Here is a 17,620-nt window from a genome sequence, read left to right as displayed (position 1 = left end):
GATCACTATCAATTAATATTGATCCCTTACAACCAGTGAAAAAAAATTATTACAAACTTTGTGTAGTGAGTACTAGTTGGGCTAGCTTGTGTGCTAGACCCACCTTGTTTCAATGTTCCAAAACCTCTTTCAAGTAACTTCCTAGCTTTTTGGCTGGCTGCACCAACAGATTTTTTAAATTGTCTCTATTGCCTCATATCTTTCTCTAATGCGAGTGTAGGCTCTACATCTTACTCATTTTCTACCTCTCCTGTGGGACAGATTTTACAGGTCCTTTCCTCTCTAGGAATCCTCTATCTCTCACTGACTTGATGAAAAAGGATGCTTTCAAATGGTCCAGAGAAGCACAACTCAGTTTTGAGGATCTCAAACATGCCTTGAGTAATGCACCTGTATTAGTGTGCCCTAATTTTTCAGGACCTTCCATTGTAGAGGTGGATGCAAGTGGCAAAGGCCTAGGGACTGTTCTGAGACCGCAACATGGAGTTATAGCTTTCGAGAGCAGAAAGTTTACAGCCAAGGAATTGGACTATCATATTTATGATCAGGAAATACTGGTAGCAGGATTAAGGTTAGGATGGATCATAGTACGCTCAAGTACTTCCTTACGCAGCGCAATTTGTCCATGAAGCAAAAGAGGTGGTTGGCTGCAGTCCAATCCTATGATTTTGACATTGAGTACAGGAAGGGGAAAGAAAATGTGGTTGCCGATGCTTTGTCTAGAATGTGGGCTTGCAGTCTGTTTGCCGTTTCCACCATTTATCAAGATTGGATTCATGGGATTCAGGAAGAGTATATGCAGGATTCAAAGGCAACTCCCATATTTCTGGAGTTACAGGAGCCTTCAAAGTTCAAACCAAGGGCATGCTGAATTTAAGCTTCATAATGGGCTGTTGTACTGCAAGGACAGAATTTATCTTGTGCCAGATTCAAAGTATAAATGGCTGGTTTTGCAGGAAATGCTCTCATCTCCTATAGCAGGACATACTGGTATCACTAAGACATATGAAAGAATCAGACAGAGTGTAAAAAACCAGACTTTTCAAGAATGCAAATGTTTGCAATGCATGCAGAATTTGAATGCCAATTGGCCCTCCAATGGGGAAGAGCGCCCTCGTGAGAGTACTTGTTTCTATTTCGACCTAAATGCAAGGTGGGAGAGAGATGGCGGATGAATGCAATGTGGTAGAGAGAATGCTACATGAGATTCACAATGAAAGGGTGATACCCTTTCATTAATGTCCCTTGAGATCACTCAAGTTCCATCTCCCCATTTACACCTACCCTTATCCTATGACCCATGCACCTACCATTCAATGCACTCTAATGCACCCTTTCCCTTTCCTATTGCCCCTAGGACCTAGACACGTGTGTGCACATCTTTATTACTAATCATTGTCCAATGTTACATAGTTTTGGCGGTACTATTTACATCGCTTGATCGATCATAAATACAAACATATAACCGCACCATCAAATTGGCGCCTAACAATAATAAGGTTCTACTTAACTAAAAATCATTTCTCTTGTCATGACACTCCCTCCTGCTTGAATGAGCAGAAGTCCTCTTCTGGATTATTGCTTGTCTCTTCCTCTTACGTGCACTTTCTCTTGTTACTTCTGCAATTGCATCGCCTCTTTATAATCTGCGAGTATCTGTGGAAAATCTGGAAAGAACTCTTCTTCCATCCATTGTGCATCACTAGCTGGCTGGTTTTTAAACTTCAGTAAATACATATATCTCTTCTTTCCACAAGTAGTCTTCTCTTTATGGTACACGATCTGTTCCGCAGTAAGAACTTCAGTCCCATCTTCAAGTTCAGGTTCTTCTTGATGCTAAGTATCAAAAAACGCAGAAGTATCGCCATGGTATCTCTTCAAATTGCTCACATGAGAGATAATCTTCATACACCAGTGGGCTAGTAATTTCAGCTCATATGCTCTGGATCCTTCTTCTGGAGATAAAGCTGCTGAATGGACCATAAAACTTCGGTAGCTAACTCGACATGTTTTGTACTTCCTCTCACTGACTTGATTCTTCTTTTATCAATCTTCAGTAAAATCCATACATCCTCCTTGTAATAAACTTCTTTTTTTAAAAAATTGGCTGCCTTGGATTGTTGAACCTGGACCTTCTTAATATGTTCTTTTACCTGCTCAATAACCTGTGACATATCCTCAGCAAACTGGTCAGCAACAAAAATTTGCTCCTCCAAGTGTGTTATTGGAGTGGGTAAACATTGCCCATAGATGATTTCAAATGGGGCTTTCTTGGTGGAAGTATGTACAGTGTTATTATAAGCAAACTCTAACATGGGTAAGAACTCTGGCCACCTTCTAGGTTGGTCATGGACATAAGCTCGAAGTAAAGTAATTATGGTTTGATTGGCATTCTCACTTTGTCCATCTCCTTGAGGATGGAAGGCTGTAGTAAATTTCAGTTTGGTTCTGAGATTCTCTAATAGGGCTGTCCAAAAGTTGCTAATGAAACGGCCATCATTATCGAATACAATAGATTTTGGTAACCCATGTAACCTAAAGATTTCCCTAATGAATAACTTTGCTGTTTCAGGAGCAGACAACTCCTTTTTACAAGGAATAAAATGAGCTTGTTTACTCAACCTATCTATAACAGTGAAAATCTGCTCAGACTGACCAACCTTGGGGAAACCTAACACAAAATCTGTTGTCATCTTTCCGAGGGAATAGGCAAAGGGTGCAAAAGACCAGCAGTCTTACTTGTGTCAGATTTAATGCGCTCACGTATGTCACATTGTTGAACAAAGGTTGAATCTTCTTTGCGAAGTTGAGGCCAATGGAAGTATCTCTCAATATTGTCAATGGTCCCTCTAATGCCTCTATGTCCAGAATATGGACTCACATGTAGCTCACTCATGACTAGATACCGAAATGTTTTGGGTACACACATGGCACGTCCCAAAAATAAGTATCCATACAAGATGGAATAAGCCTCTAAACCCCGACCTCATTACACTGAATCTTCCCATAAATGTCAGCGAAGTCTTAATCTGAAGGATAAGCTTCAACCATTGCTCCTAATGATTTCTCCTTAATCACAGAAATGTGATTAACTTGGGGCCCTCTACTCAAAGCATCAGCTACTAAATTCTCCTTTACTGGCTGATATTCAATATTTATATACCTAGATGAATCCAGGAACATTCCCAAACTCATTCTCTAAAAACACAACATAGTGCAGTTTCAATCTCACGAGAGTCACTCATAAGATTGAAAACCATAAACTCCATCACGCATAGCAAGGACTAGCTACTATGACATCCCCACTGACGTCATCAGCGCCCAACAGTGGGTGTAGACCATAGTATAAAAGAATGCTCTCACACATAAAAATCCACACACCCACACATACTTGAGCATCCATTTATACAAAGTCTTCATACTGAGTTTCTGTCGGCACTCCAGAGATGAAGGGCCAACTCAGCCATGACGAAGGCTAGCACTAAAGGAGAAGGCCATCTGATATTCAATATTTGGTTGCCCAAAGGATTGAATATATTCAGCCCATTTGATTTGCCTTGAAGAAACAATGGGTTGAGAAAACAAGTGCTTGATACTTTGATGATCAGCCTTAATCTTGAAAGCAGAACCATATAAATAATGCTTCCATAACTTTAAAGCATGAATGACTGCCAGTAACTCCTTCTCATACGTGATATATTTCAATTCAGCCCCTTGAAGTTTTCTACTCTCATAAGCAATGGGATGCCCTCCTTGCATCAACACTGCCCCAATCGAGGTACCACTCGCATCCGTACATACAACAAAGAACTCTTTGTCCATGTCCGAAAGTGTTAACACTGGTGCAGTGACCAATGTTCTCTTAAGCTCCTCAAAAGCTACTTAGTGAACCTCTCCCCACTCATACAAGGAATGCTTCTTCAACGAATCTGTTAGTGGAGAAGCAAGACGTGTAAAATTCTTAATGAATCTGCGATAATAACTACACATCCCTAGGAAGGATCTTAGCTCATGTATATTTTTGGGTATTAGCCATTCAATTATGGCCTTGACCTTTTTAGGGTCAACCCAAATTCCCTCAGTAGACACAATGTGTCCCAAATACTCTATTTCTGTCTTGAAGAACTCACTCTTCTTGGTATTTAGGAACAATCGATCCTTCCTTAGGAGCTCCATCACCTTAGCAAGGTGATCCTTATGCTCTTCCTCATTCTGGCTGAAAACTAAAATGTCGTCAAAGAAGACTATGACAAATTTTCCCAAGTAGGGTCACAAAACCCTTCTCATCAGCCTACTAAAAGTGGCTGGAGCATTAGTTAGGCCAAAAGGCATGACCAAAAACTCATAATGTCCAGTGAGAGTGCGAAAAGCAGACTTATGTTCATCCCCAGCTTTCATATGAAGTTGATGATAACCAGATTTCAAATCCAATTTGCTAAAAACTTTAGCACCTTTAAGCATATCCAATAAATCATCCACTCTTGGAATCGGATACCGGTTCTTAATCGTAAGTTTATTCAAAGCACGGTAATCCATACACATATGATATGATCCATCCTTCTTCTTGACTAATAATACAGGTGCTCCAAATGGAGAATTGCTTGGTCGAATCAGGCCCTTTTGCAATAGATCTTCAATTTGTTTTCCTACCTCCTCCATTTCTATCCTGTTCATCCTGTATGGGACTCTACATGGAACTCTTCTCTTCGTCCGTCATAGAAGGAAATGGCACCCATCCAGGACGTGATTGGCTGTTCACATTCCTTACAAGAGCTTTACCCTTCCCTTTATTATTCTTAAACCGGTCTGGTTTCCTAAAAGTGGGTATATTGTTGGTCTTAGATGATGATCCACCCTCCTTATTGAAGGGTTTACGAGGATTCAATTTCCTCTCGACTATTTCAGCCAGCTTAGTGAGGTCCTTAAGCGTGGTCGGGTTAAACATTTCAACCTCGTACCTTACTTTTGGGCTTAAGGCTGCTAAATACTTCTTTCTCCTATCTTCCTCACTCTTTTCGGGTAACTCTAGAGAGAGTTTCCAAAATCTGGCTGTAAAATCTGCATTACTCTCATTATCAAACTGCCTAAACCTCTCCCAACGAAAGATTAGATTCTCTTCATCCCCAAAGTTTAAAGTCCTCTTAGTCCCTAATCTTGTCATAATGGATTGCTCAATCATATTGCTAAGCTGAAAAATCAGCTTATCTACAAGAGTCTCCTCTCTTCCTCTTGCACTTGGATTATAATCCATGTGTGTTGGGTTTTGAGTTGAAGGCGTAAACTCATCACCTTGTTCTTGGCTGGTCTCATTTCTTCTTTCATTACGAAAGGAGAACTCCCTATCAAGAGGTTCTTGAAGGAGAGACTGCTGTAAATCTATTTGTGGGTTATCATACTCAAGGTGTGTGTAACTCTCACCTAATCCATCCTCTTCAGGAGGGAGTGAAGGTGTTCTTTCTCTCTCTCCTTGGGGTGATGGAGGAAAAGGAATAAGTTCATTGTTATATCTCCCTTCCCCTTTCATTCTTTCCTTTTAGTAATACAAGAGAGAAAATGACTTGCTGTAATTTCAAAAAAGGGGTTTATTTTACCGCAAAAGTCAAGTGTTGTAAAGCTTGTGGTACTTATCCGCCGACTCCCGCTTCGTTTGTGTTGAGAAGACACTTAAAATGACCTCCTCTTCCTTCTCTTTCAAGCTTTTCTTCTTGTATTTCTGCTGTAAACTGGTACGCTCCGTTTGGGCTACTCGTTTGGGCTACTTGTTTTGAGCGTATTGGAGCTCTAGATACCGTTATAGGGGATACTTGATGGGTGGATCACCCCCTTCAAATCTTGTTCCGATCCGACTTTCCGTTGGGGAGAACGGGGGGGTCCCTTTTCCTCATGGTTTAAGGATTTTAAGGGTACATTCACACGGACGGGGTGCATTCACACGGACGGGAGGGGGGGGGTGTCACCCTGTTAGGACACCCTGTTCACCGTTCAAGACAAAAAAATTTCAGAAAAATCCCTTGTTTCAGAACCTCAGGAATTCAAGGTTGATCGAGAAGGAGGTGTTTGCCTCCAGAATTTAGGGTTGGTCAGAAAGGAGATGTTTGCAGTTCGGAGAGTTTGCTGCGTTGTCCGTTGGACATGCATGTCATCGGGATTCCGTCATCAGATTTCGTTGTCTCGTGTTCCCCGTCTGCGCCTTCTCCTGCGACTTCCGTGCCTTCTCCTGCCGTCCTTCGCGGCTCACACGTCGTGCCTTGCCCACACTAGTCCTTCCGCCACGATTCTGCACGTTGCTCTCTCACCCTCTTCTCGTCCCGCTCGTGGACCGTCGCCGCTCTAATACCAAATGTCAAAAACCAGACTTTTCGAGAATGCAAATGTGTGCAATGCATGCAGAATTTGAATGCCAAATTTGAATGCCAATTGGCCCTCCAATGGGGAAGAGCGCCCTCGTGAGAGTACTAGTTTCTATTTCGACCTACATGCAAGGTGGGAGAGAGATGGCGGATGAATGTAATGTGGTAGAGAGAATGCTACGTGAGATTCACAATGAAAAAGTGAGACCCTTTCATTAATGTCCCTTGAGATCACTCGAGTTCCATCTTCCCATTTACACCTACCCTTATCCTATGACCCATGCACCTACCATTCAATGCACTCTAATGCACCCTTTCCCTTTCCTATTGCCCCTAGGACCTAGACAAGTGTGTGCACATCTTTATTACTTATCATTGGCCAATGTTACATAGTTTTGGCGGTACTATTTACACCGCTTGATCGATCATAAATACAAACATATAACCGCACCATCAAATTAGCGCCTAACAATAATAAGGTTCTAATGACTATTAATTAACTAAATAATCATTTCTCGTCATGACACAGAGTTTCATCTGGGATGGCATGTGGCGGGATGTCGTTTCACTGAATGCTTGAGAATAAGGTGGACAGCCCGCTACCCGCAGGCCTCTTACAACCTCTCCCTATTCCAAAAGGCAAATAGACTCATATTGCTATGAATTTCATAACAGGGTTGCCTTCTACACAGGAGGGATGGGATATCATTTATGTGGTGGTGGACAAAATGACAAAACACGATCATTTCAAACCCACTAAGACCCGGTATTCAGCATCATTGGTTGCTTGGCAATTTATTGAGCATGTTTTTAAGCATCATGGCTTCCCTCAAGAAATTGTCAGTGACAGAGATGCAAAGTTTATGGGTCATTTTGGCAACAATTATTCACAGCGATGGGTACTCTCCTCACACCTAGCGCTGCTTACCACCCACAGACAGATGGACAATCAGAGAGGGTGAACAAATGGGTAGAAGAATACTTGAGGCACTTTTGTCGTGATACACAGAAGTCTTGGGATAAGTAGCTGGCTTTGGCTGAATTTTGCTACAACAGTCTCAAACACCTTTCCATTGGCATGAGCCCTTTTGAAGCAATGTATGGATGCAAGGTTGGGGTGCCGCCTTTAATGGCAGACATAGCTGTGAAAAATCAACAAGCAAGGAGTGACTTGGAAAGAATGGATGCCCTTCTGCAATTGGATAAGAAGAATATGCAAGATGCCCAAATCAAGCAGAAGAAGTATGCGGATGAATGCAGGAGGTATCTGTCTTTTGAAGAAGTATGTGCATTTACACCTCAATAAGAACCGTTATGCCTCATTGAAAGGTAACACCAATACAAAGCTTGCTCACAGGTATTACGGTCCCTACAAGATCATCCACAAAGTTGGAGAGGTATTACGGTCCCTACAAGATCATTGTACAACTTTTGATGTGACATCAAACTATCCACTCTCCCTTCCCCTTCCTGCTACCTGCGCTCACTCACTCTCCCTCTCTTCCCTACCTCATTCTCTCTCTCTCTCTCTCTCTCTCTCTCCCCCCTACCCCTTCTCCTCCCTTCTTCCCCTATCTCTCTCTCCCTTCTACTCCTCTATCCCCCTTTCTCCAAATGTGTCCCTCCCCCTTTTCTACAGCCATGATGCCAACTATGATGCACATGCAGCATTAGCAATCTGAGTGTCTCTTCAACCGCATGCTTAAGCTCTAGGAAATGTGGGACGATGGTGAGCAGGCCACTAGAAAACGTGATAGAGCAGCTCTAGAGACAAAAGAACAACGTGATCGTGAGGCTAGGGAAGCCAAGGAACTCCCGTACTGCGAGGCTTAGGAGGCCAAGGAGCTTGGAGAACATAACACACAGGAGGAAAAGGAAGAACAGGAGTGTAGTGCTCAAGAAGAAAAGGAAGAACAAGACAAGCAACTCCTCATTTCTCTACTCTGACCACCGCGGGAGGAAAGGGAGAGAGTCCCACGGCCCGTCAAGCCTTCTTTTCTTGGGAAGCTCTACTTCACACGGTTCGAGGGTAAGCAAGCACCTTTAGTGTTCGTGGCTCAATAAATTCGAAATTTATTTTTCAGTTGTGCCTGCGAATGACAAAGAGCAGTGCACCCTAGCATCCATGCACCTTATAGGCGAGGCAGTCACCTGGTGGCTCAAGTGGCCAAAGGGTCACTATGATGCAAATAAGGAGGCACCTCTTTACAGATGGACATAATTCGTGAAAGACCTCCGATTATGGTTCTTGCCACCCCAATAACTGGACAAGCTTCAGGGCAAGTTCTACGAGCTACACCGGGCGGACACCGAGACGGTGAATCATTACGCCAACAAGTTCACTCAGGTGTTCATACAGTTGCAGCTGGAGGAAAGTCAGAAGTTGAGCAAGTTTCTCCATGGATTGCGTTCCCACATCCAGAGGTACGTCCGTAGTTTTCGGCCACGGGATTATGAGTGTGCATACGAGCTTGCTCACAACTTTGAGCTCATGCGCAAGGGTCAAGAATCCAAGCAGGTCAACAGTAAAAAGTCCCAAGATTCCACGATAGGTGACGGTGGGAATGGGCAACAAAAGAAGAGCTGGATGGCGAAGGACAGCAATGGATATGACAGCTACTTGGATGCAGTGACACAAGCTGTTGCAGTGACACAAGCAGCCTATGCCAAAGAAAACCGATGCTTCCATTGTCATGTGCCGGGCCATAAGAAGGAAGATTGCCCGCATTACCAGAACCTTCGAGCAGGAGGAGCCGCGTCAAATGGTTCACATACAGCTTCAACTCCTACACGGACAACCTCAGTGGTCATCGAGGAGCTTGAAGATCAGCAAAAGGGAGAGCCTTGTCAGTTTTCCAACAAGTTTCATTTTTATGGACAAGGTGGTCAAAAGGTGCTTATCCTAGCAGATTCAGGAAGCTCTAGGACATCATCTCAACCAAAGCAACTAAGAAGGCCCAGTTGCCTCTCATGCCAACATATTCTATGGCCTTGGATATCAAGATCCCCGGTTATGGGTCCAAGTTCATTTCTTGGCTTAGGATATCAAGATCCCCGGTTATGGGTCCAAGTTCATTTCTTGGCTTAGGGGTGATTTCAGTAGTTCAGGGGGCTTGAGACCCAACCCAACAGGATATGGTATTACAACATGACCAAGATGTCTCTCTCGAAATAAACCTTACTCTGTCCCTATGACCTATACGCACCCAAGAGAACTAAATGAAGCATCATCCTGGAGCACTACCCCACATCAAATATCCTTAATAGAAGTTAGCAAATATCCTTACCGCAGCAAATATCAAAAGACCCGGGAATGCAATTCATGCACATCAAGATTCATGAACTTGGCAATCACCTCTGAATTCATGAACCAGGTATTCAGATCAGGATTCATCAGCCCTGCAGGTATACCATAGGCAGTCACCTCCTTCAGCACATCCAAAGGCCCCTTTCATGTACTAGTTGCAGTTTCAGCAGAAAGGGATCCTCAGCCCGTGGCATGCTAGACTGCCACATGGATTGCCAGGTCAGCAAGCATCCACGACACCAGTCCACGCAAGTTGCTGCCACGTTAGCACCCTGCATCGGCAGCGAGGTCAACAGCCAGGACAATAGGACACGTGGACTGTCACACAAGCAGCCATGTCAGCAAGCATCAACATAGCCAACCACGTCATCAATGGAGGGCCGCCTGCAACAGCAACGATTCGTGACATGTCAGCCAGCACCAGTGCCACGTAGGCAGCAGAACAGTGTGCTGACATTATTGCTGTCATCAGCACAAACGTCATCAGTACCCAATTGCCATGTGGCAGTCATGCCACGCCAGCATACGGTCGGTGCAATCGGACATCATTAGGCTACTAGTCAGTGCGGGAAAACAGCCAGTCAGCCAGTTCTAGGAACTATAAAAGGCAGCCCCTTTGCCCTCATTCATCCTCCTGCTCAGTGAGCTCTAGCCCTCAACCAGCAACAACATTTGAGTCCAGGATCAGGCCAGGAGAGGACTGCAGCAGGCCAGCAGCGCACCCAGTCGTTTAGCTAGTTTACAGTAGTGCTTAGTTCACTCTTTATTGAGGGATCCCCCTCCATACAGTGCTTGTGTATTTACAGTTGTATTCAGCCCTCTGGCCCAGACATTGTTCATGATTCATTTTCCCTCTCCGGAGGCCCGCTAAATTCTCTCCCTCTCATTCTCACACTCACTCCACAGTTTCACTTGTGTTTTGAGTGCATCATTCTTTCATTTCAGGTAGTATTGAGCAGGAGAGAGAGTGAATTAGGCTATCTCCCTGTTACAGTTCGGCTATAGGCATGCTCGTCCAAAGACACCAATACATTGGACATACACTAAGGCCCCTTTAAAAAGGGTTCCTTGCTTGGCCCTAATCCCATCCTATAGCCAGCTCATGTTATGAACTCAGGCCATAACATACCTCTATTCAAATCAAACCTCCAATTTAGAGCACCATCTCATCTCTTCTTCCTACTTGTGGTTGAACTGGGCATATATACATATAGGTAGGAATTACCACAAGCCTTGAGGAAAGGTAATGTTGCATTGCAACAAGCTTGTAATTGGTGGGATCAAGGTCCAGTTGCTTAGCATCTTATGCTTTCTACATAGATCTAGAGCAGATGAATCCAGGAACATGCCCAAACTCATCCTCTAAAAACACAACACATAGTGCAATTTCAATCTCATGATAGTCATTCATAAAATTGAAACCATAAACTCCATCACGCTTAGCAGGGACTAGCTAATATGACATACCCACTGACATCATCAGCACCCAACAGTGGGTGTAGACCATAGTATAAACATATGCTCTCACACATACAAATCCACACACCCACACATACTTGAGCACCCATTTATACAAAGGTCTTCATACTGAGTTTCTGTCGGCACTCCGTGTTGGAAATAGAGGATAGAATCACTCACACCTCACACTCCCGATCTAGCTCATACAACACTCAAAGAGACGGAGAGAGAGAGAGAGAGAGCAAAACTCCGATATATTCCTCCACAATAGTGGGCAGACAAAAGCTCAAGTGATGAGCGTATACAACAGCCAACAGATGCTGTCCAAGATGCTGAGCCTACTCCTCTCCCTGCGTGCTTGCCTGTGCAAGGCTTGTCTGTGCAAGTGATGAGAAAAGTGGGGGGGGGGGGAGGGGGTTTATAAAGGAGGGCAGCCAGCCCCTAAACTGGCTGACTTTCCTGTCAGTTCAGTCTGTAGAAACCGAACCCCCGAAGGACCTAGATGGGTGCCTTCAGGTCGGTTTTCTGGGCCAATTTTTTGCCTATATAAGGCCCCATATCCAGGCCTTCTGGGCTGCTGATGTGCTGCAGATGCCCCCGTATGGGCCTCGTGCAATCCTCCATGCAGGCTGCTGACGCAATCCTCCACTCAGCCATGTACCCTAAGCCCTTTTCCCCTACAGTCTCCTGCCCCCTTGTCCCCTCCAATCGGGGGCTCACAGGTGGGGCAGTGACATTTCTAACACTCCAGAGGTGAAAGGCTGACTCAGCCATGACAAAGGCTAGCACTAAAGGCGAAAGCTAATCAAAAAGTAGTCCACATTCTCTTCATTCAAGCCACAACTGCTTGTGAAGACTATATGATTTCATTTTAGTCTCTCCCAAATGAGCATCTAAGCAAAAAAATGCTTAGACCATCTAGCTGATAGGGCAACTCAGCACTTGAGATAGAAAGAATTATCGCAATATCAGCAAGCTGCGACATTGACGAAACTTCACAAGGTGAAATTTGCATGTCCGCTAATATGGCAGAAGCATATATCTAGATGAATCCAGGAACAGGCCCAAACTCATCCTCTAAAAACGCAACACAGTGTGCAGTTTCAATCTCATCATGATAGTCATTCCTAAGGTTGAAACCATAATAAACTCAGCTACTATGACATCCCCACTGACGTCATCAGCGCCCAACAGTGGGTGTAGAAGTAAACATATGCTCTCACACATACAAATCCACACACCCACACATATTTGAACATCCATTTATACAAAGGTCTTCGTATTGAGTTTATGTCGGCACACCGGAGGCAAGGGCAGACTCAGCCGTGAAAAAGGCTAGCACTAAATGCATAAATGTGCATTGGATGGTAGCTACTATTTACAATAGAAATAGCTCCTTAGGCATTAAGTCTAAATCAAAGCTTGCTTAATATTTAGCCTCACTTCATTGAAGAGCTGGAATGCTCAGATGTCAAAATCCTAATGCATAACAACAAAAAACAAAAAAGTCTAGACTGTCCAACCCTAAATGTATTGAAGCCCAAATTATTTTAAAAGCCCTAAAGTTGGAATTTCTGCGACAACAATCCGACTTATCACCATATCTCTAGAATATTATTGTAGACCCTACCACCCCTGCCTTTCCTGCCTACCCACACCATGCCTTCTCTCTCTCTCTCTCTCTCTCCCCCACATAGGCCCGCGAGGCCTCCTGTGGACGTTAATATTTCTTTCTTTCTTTTCTCTCTCTCTCTTACTGGCCTAGACTAGATCACTCGTAGGGATATGCAACCCTCTCCAGGTCCATATGCGCTCCCTATAGCCTTTGTTTGTTACTAGTTTCTCATTTTTGTGTTCTACATTACTGTTATTTTGCTCCATTGTCTCAGTAATTTTGCACTGAGTTGGATAGATTTACTTACCCTCGTGCAGATTGTTGTTGTTTTTCTTGTCCGGTGGAGTTATGTCTAGAACTCTCTGGATCTTCTATTTTGTACTTACTTTTTTTTTTAGTCCCGTAGATGGGTCTCCCACAGACTTTCATACACATCTCTCTCTCTCTCTCTCTCTAGAAATGTCAGCTCTATGATGGAATGGTAGATAGAAAAGTTTTTCTGGAGATGTTTTAGGCACCCTGAACACTTGAAAAGCAAGCGTCTTATGATACTTCTGAAATTATACTTGGAACTAATGCAAAATTTAAAGCATCCAGCAGCTCAGACGATGATAATGAATGATTAGTTTGATGGGAGTGCGCTAAGGTACTTACTGACACAAGACTGACGAGGTGGTGGACAAGTTTTAGTACATAAATCACTTTTTTGGCGTCTAAAGTGGTATTGATCCTTAGGGCTGAATATCAGCGTGTGAAATACTAAAGCCCTCAATTAAATAACAGATAGCCAAAACAAGAAAGAAACATTCGAATGCATCCTGCTGAGAAGACAAAATCATATTATGACCCAAATTGTGAAGGGTCGCTTTCCTACTTCCCTCACAAATATGGATCAGCAACTAATACGAAGAATATCTTCTACATTGTGAAACCTATATCACAAAAGACTTCACTCCACTGGAACAGGCACATTCTGTGCCAGGATTGGTGAAGACTGGTTTGCCTTGGGAAGAGTATCATAGACAATCTCACATAAACAATACATGCACCTCGCTTGATAAACAATTCACTATAAAGAAAAGTCCAGCAAATACCATGGCTGGTTGTAGAAGTCAGAACGGCGCTCCCGCTCTGCATTGCGACTAGCCTCACCTGCCACAACCTTCAAGTCCCTACTCTGTGACGCAATAAGAGTATTGATGAAGTCTACAGGGGATTGGCTAAAACCCAAGAAGAAGGCTCTCCTGCGCCGATGCTCGTGGATCTTTTTAATTGCATTGCAGATAGCTTCATCATACAATTCAATGTCCTTATGCTTCTCCAAATTTGCAAGAAAGGCGTTCATTTCTTTCTGCAAAGGTATGGGTACGTCGACATCCACATCATAGCAAAAGTTACCAGCAGGACTGTTTCCCGAGACTTTGACGCGATGTTCCAAGTGAATGGGCTGGGGGGGGGATAGGTGTTGAGCGAGCTTCTGGGAGACAGTCGAAAACTTGATCCTCTCATCCCCGAATATCCTTTGCAGGGGTGGGTCGCAGATGATCGTGGAAGGGTCGGTTGGCTCCTGCAGTTTTTTCACCTTGATGTATTGCCAGAGGGCAGCGATAATCCGCGGCCTGGTGTCCACCTCGATGCGAAGAAGTTCGGTGAGAGGCGGAGAGAGCTTGTATTTTTCCGGCGAGTAATTCAGTTCTAACCTGATCGTTGCATTAAATTCTTTGTCGCCTTTCCTCTTGATTTCGAAGCCTTCCACATGCGAGGATGCCCTTGCTCCGTCCCATACAATTGTGTGATTCTCAGAGTACAAGGTGGGATCCAACTGCACGGTAATGCGACGAAAGAAGGAGGAGAACTTGGGGACTGACGGGTTGGGCTTGGCCAGGGCGCCCGGGGCCTCTGCGTCGGCTCCTCCTTCCTCCAGGATTCTGCCAATGATCCTCAAAGTCCACGAAGGAGGCTCTGCGGAGGAGAAAGACTGATGAGGGTCGCCCGTTGCTGCAGCAGCAGCAGCAGCAGCAGCAGTCCGACCTTGGTTGGCGAAGGTGTTGAAGATGTAGATCCTGAGCGTGCGCTGCACTCGGGGGAGGTTCTTGAGGGCCTCTTGGATGTCGGTTTTCTTGCGCGCGAGGGCAGCGTCGACGCGGGCTTCGAATTCGAGGAGCTGGGAGTAGAGGGCGGATTCGGGGAGGAGGGCAGCGACGCGGTCGGGGAGGTGCTTTTCGGGGGCCTTACGCTTGTGGGAGGCGGCGTTCTTGCGGCGGGCGGAGGCGGGGGTGAGCTCGGCGGACTTGAAGGAGGAAGGGGGGGGAGGGGGGAGGGAAGGGGGGGGGGGGGGAGGGGCAGAGGAAGGGGGGGGGGGGGGGGGGGATACGGGGGGGGGGTTTGGGCTGGTGGCCACGTTTGGGGTTGGAGGAGGAGGGGGTGCTATGGGAGGGGGAGGGGTGTTGGAGGAGCTGAGGAGGAGGGGGGGGTGGTTGTTGGGAGGAGGAAGCCATAGCCAGGGAGCTCGGAGCTGGCGAAGAAGAAGAAGCTCTGCCGGACAGTAATCAGCAACAGTGAAGAAGAAGATGAAACCTATGAAGATTATGAAGAAGACGAGACGTGAAAAACAATCGAATTTGGAAAGTAGTTCGTACCCACTATTTCTAGTTTCTCTCTTCATCATCCCTCCTCGCCATAGCCAGATCTCTCTCTCTCTCTCTCTCTCTCTCTCCATCGCCATAGATCTTGCTCCCCTCCACCAATCCCTCCTCCATCTCCATGACCCTCCCCCCCTCCCTCACCCATGAAAGCTTCTCGCCCCCCCTCCATGGCTCGCCCTGCTTCTTCTCCTCCTGCCCGTGCTGGCTTCTTGACCAACATCACCCTCTTCCTCATCTCCTGCCTCGCTTGCTTCTACGTCGCTGGCCGGTACTCCCACATTTTGCTTTCCCCTCTCCTTTCATCGCTCCACCCAGATTTTGCCTCTCACACCATTTTTTGCATCCAGATTGTGGCAGGATTCCGAAAAGAGATTGATCCTCATCAAGCTGCTTGACAAGAGCACCGGCGGGGTAAGTTTCCCCATCTGCGTTTCCGGAGAAGTCGATTTGTGTGTGCTTGCATCTCATTCCTCCTGCTTCTGAAGAGCTCGCATCATTCCAGGGTAAGAAACCTGTTACAGTGGAGGACAAGCTCGAGTTTCTGGGTTGCAAGTAAGCATCTTGAGAAAATTTTTGGGGATCACTCTTCTCTTCACTGATTGTTGCTTAGAAAGCTAATTCTTCCAACGTGTCTGTCTTCAAAGGGATGTAGAAAGAAGATTAGCAGAGGTGGAAATGGAACTGGCTGCAGCTAGAAGTCGAGGATTCACGCGCTCATGGCCAAACACCGGAAATTCCACCGGCACTGGTGGTAGGCTTCTAGCCGTCGTTGGAATCAACACAGAGTTTGGCAATCGTCTCAAGAGAGATTCCATTCGAAGGAAATGGATGCCGACAGGTACCTGTTCCAGTCCACCATAAAAGAAGGGCAGAAAGGGTCGCCAATCTATATGTTTTAAAAGATCAAGAATTGTTTACATGATCCTTTGTTCCGCTTCTTTTCAAGCATGAAATTGGACCTGGGAATTTTGTTGAGCACAATTTGATGGCCCCAATCCCCCACTGCTTGAGCTAGATTTAAAGTAGACATTTTGCACGATATCTCTGTTTTGACCAAGATGATGCCAGAGAGAGACAAACCTGTTTTCACTGGCTTATTTTTTTCCAAGCGTCAATCTGTAGCTAGGACAACCTTATCCACAGAGGCATGGAAGCAATCCGGGACATCTGCAAAATGCACGATCAAGACAAGAAGAACATGAAAGAAGTCATGACTGCCATGTGCTGAAAGAGGAAATGCAAACAAAGATGCAAACGTAGAAAGAGGACGTGTATGTTGAACTGTGAGCACATTTCACCTAATGGAAAGCAGATATTGAGGTATGCCTTCAGGAGAGGAACTCGGTGACCGGAGAATGGAGGGGCGTGGTGGCTTGTCTCATTGAGATGTCCATAATGTTAAATAAGAGCTGCACCCCTGTTGAACAGAGGATATGTCGTCAGACTGTCACTTTTGGACCTTCAACTCTGAGCACAAGAGCTTTACTTTTCAACTGTTTACCTCATATTAAGCTACCTGAGAGTCTTCAAAACTTTCCCTTTTCAATGACAAACTTTGTTAAAGACTCAAAAAAGTTAGAGAATTTGAACACGAGTGAGCCTTATGTTTCTAGTAACTAAGGTTTTTAGTTGGAAGGCCTCTCTAATAGGGGCCTGCGAGTGGTAATTTTTGCTTCAAAGCCATTTCCCAACGGTCCATGAACTTTGGAGAATTCTATTGAGCAGGAATGATGTAGTAGATTTATGCTGGATTTTGAAGGACTTGGTGGCACAACACTATCTATAGTTGGATGAGTTTGTGGGTGGTAGCCGTCCCCAAAAAGATATTCGATCTTATGCCTCATTTGAGGCCTTACGAAATTGGGCACCTACGTCCAAGCCCCTCCCAATTATTGGTAGGGCATGGCCCTTGCTCAATGAACGCTCTTTAGACTGATGACTAAGCATCTCCATGTATTCTGGCCTATCATTAATGATGGTGTTATATGAGCTGGTCTTCTAGTCGTGAAACAGGACAGCATGCCTTCCCTTGCTGAGCCAAAAGATTGGGATTCGGCCATGCATGTCTTATCACATGACTATATTGTTGTCCTTAGCAACCCAGATGATTATATTGTCATCCTTAGCAGCTGTGTCGTGAATCTTCTAGATCCCGATATAGTGGTGCCTCATGCTGGCTTGGCTTTCGAAGACGACTCGATGAGGAACTGCTACCTGCATTGGGCTTTTTCAAAGTGTAGTGGTA

At 45.0% G+C, this 17,620-nt stretch overlaps 2 protein-coding genes across 2 annotated transcripts in view; one reads left to right on the top strand and one right to left on the bottom strand.

Moving 5' to 3' along the window:
- Positions 1-15,395, bottom strand: part of LOC147901911 (SWI/SNF complex component SNF12 homolog) — a 30,352-nt gene extending 14,957 nt beyond the window's left edge. Inside the window, exon 1 of the mRNA XM_087374389.1 lies at positions 13,825-15,395. Coding sequence (XP_087230515.1) covers positions 13,825-15,395 — 1,571 coding nt within the window. The remainder of the gene's footprint in view (positions 1-13,824) is intronic.
- LOC147901910 (hydroxyproline O-galactosyltransferase HPGT1-like) overlaps positions 15,257-17,620 on the top strand; it is a 36,072-nt gene continuing 33,708 nt past the window's right edge. The window contains exons 1-4 of the mRNA XM_087374739.1: positions 15,257-15,643; positions 15,723-15,786; positions 15,878-15,927; positions 16,020-16,213. Of these exons, the coding sequence (XP_087230865.1) occupies positions 15,519-15,643; positions 15,723-15,786; positions 15,878-15,927; positions 16,020-16,213 (433 nt within the window). The 5' untranslated portion in view covers positions 15,257-15,518. The remainder of the gene's footprint in view (positions 15,644-15,722; positions 15,787-15,877; positions 15,928-16,019; positions 16,214-17,620) is intronic.

The sequence above is a fragment of the Dipteris shenzhenensis genome, chromosome 5 (genome assembly GCF_047967505.1).
Source record: "Dipteris shenzhenensis isolate YYH24624 ecotype China chromosome 5, Dip_SZ_1.0, whole genome shotgun sequence".
In the NCBI taxonomy this organism is placed as follows: Eukaryota; Viridiplantae; Streptophyta; class Polypodiopsida; order Gleicheniales; family Dipteridaceae; genus Dipteris; species Dipteris shenzhenensis.
This window is presented reverse-complemented; position numbering and strand designations above follow the sequence as displayed.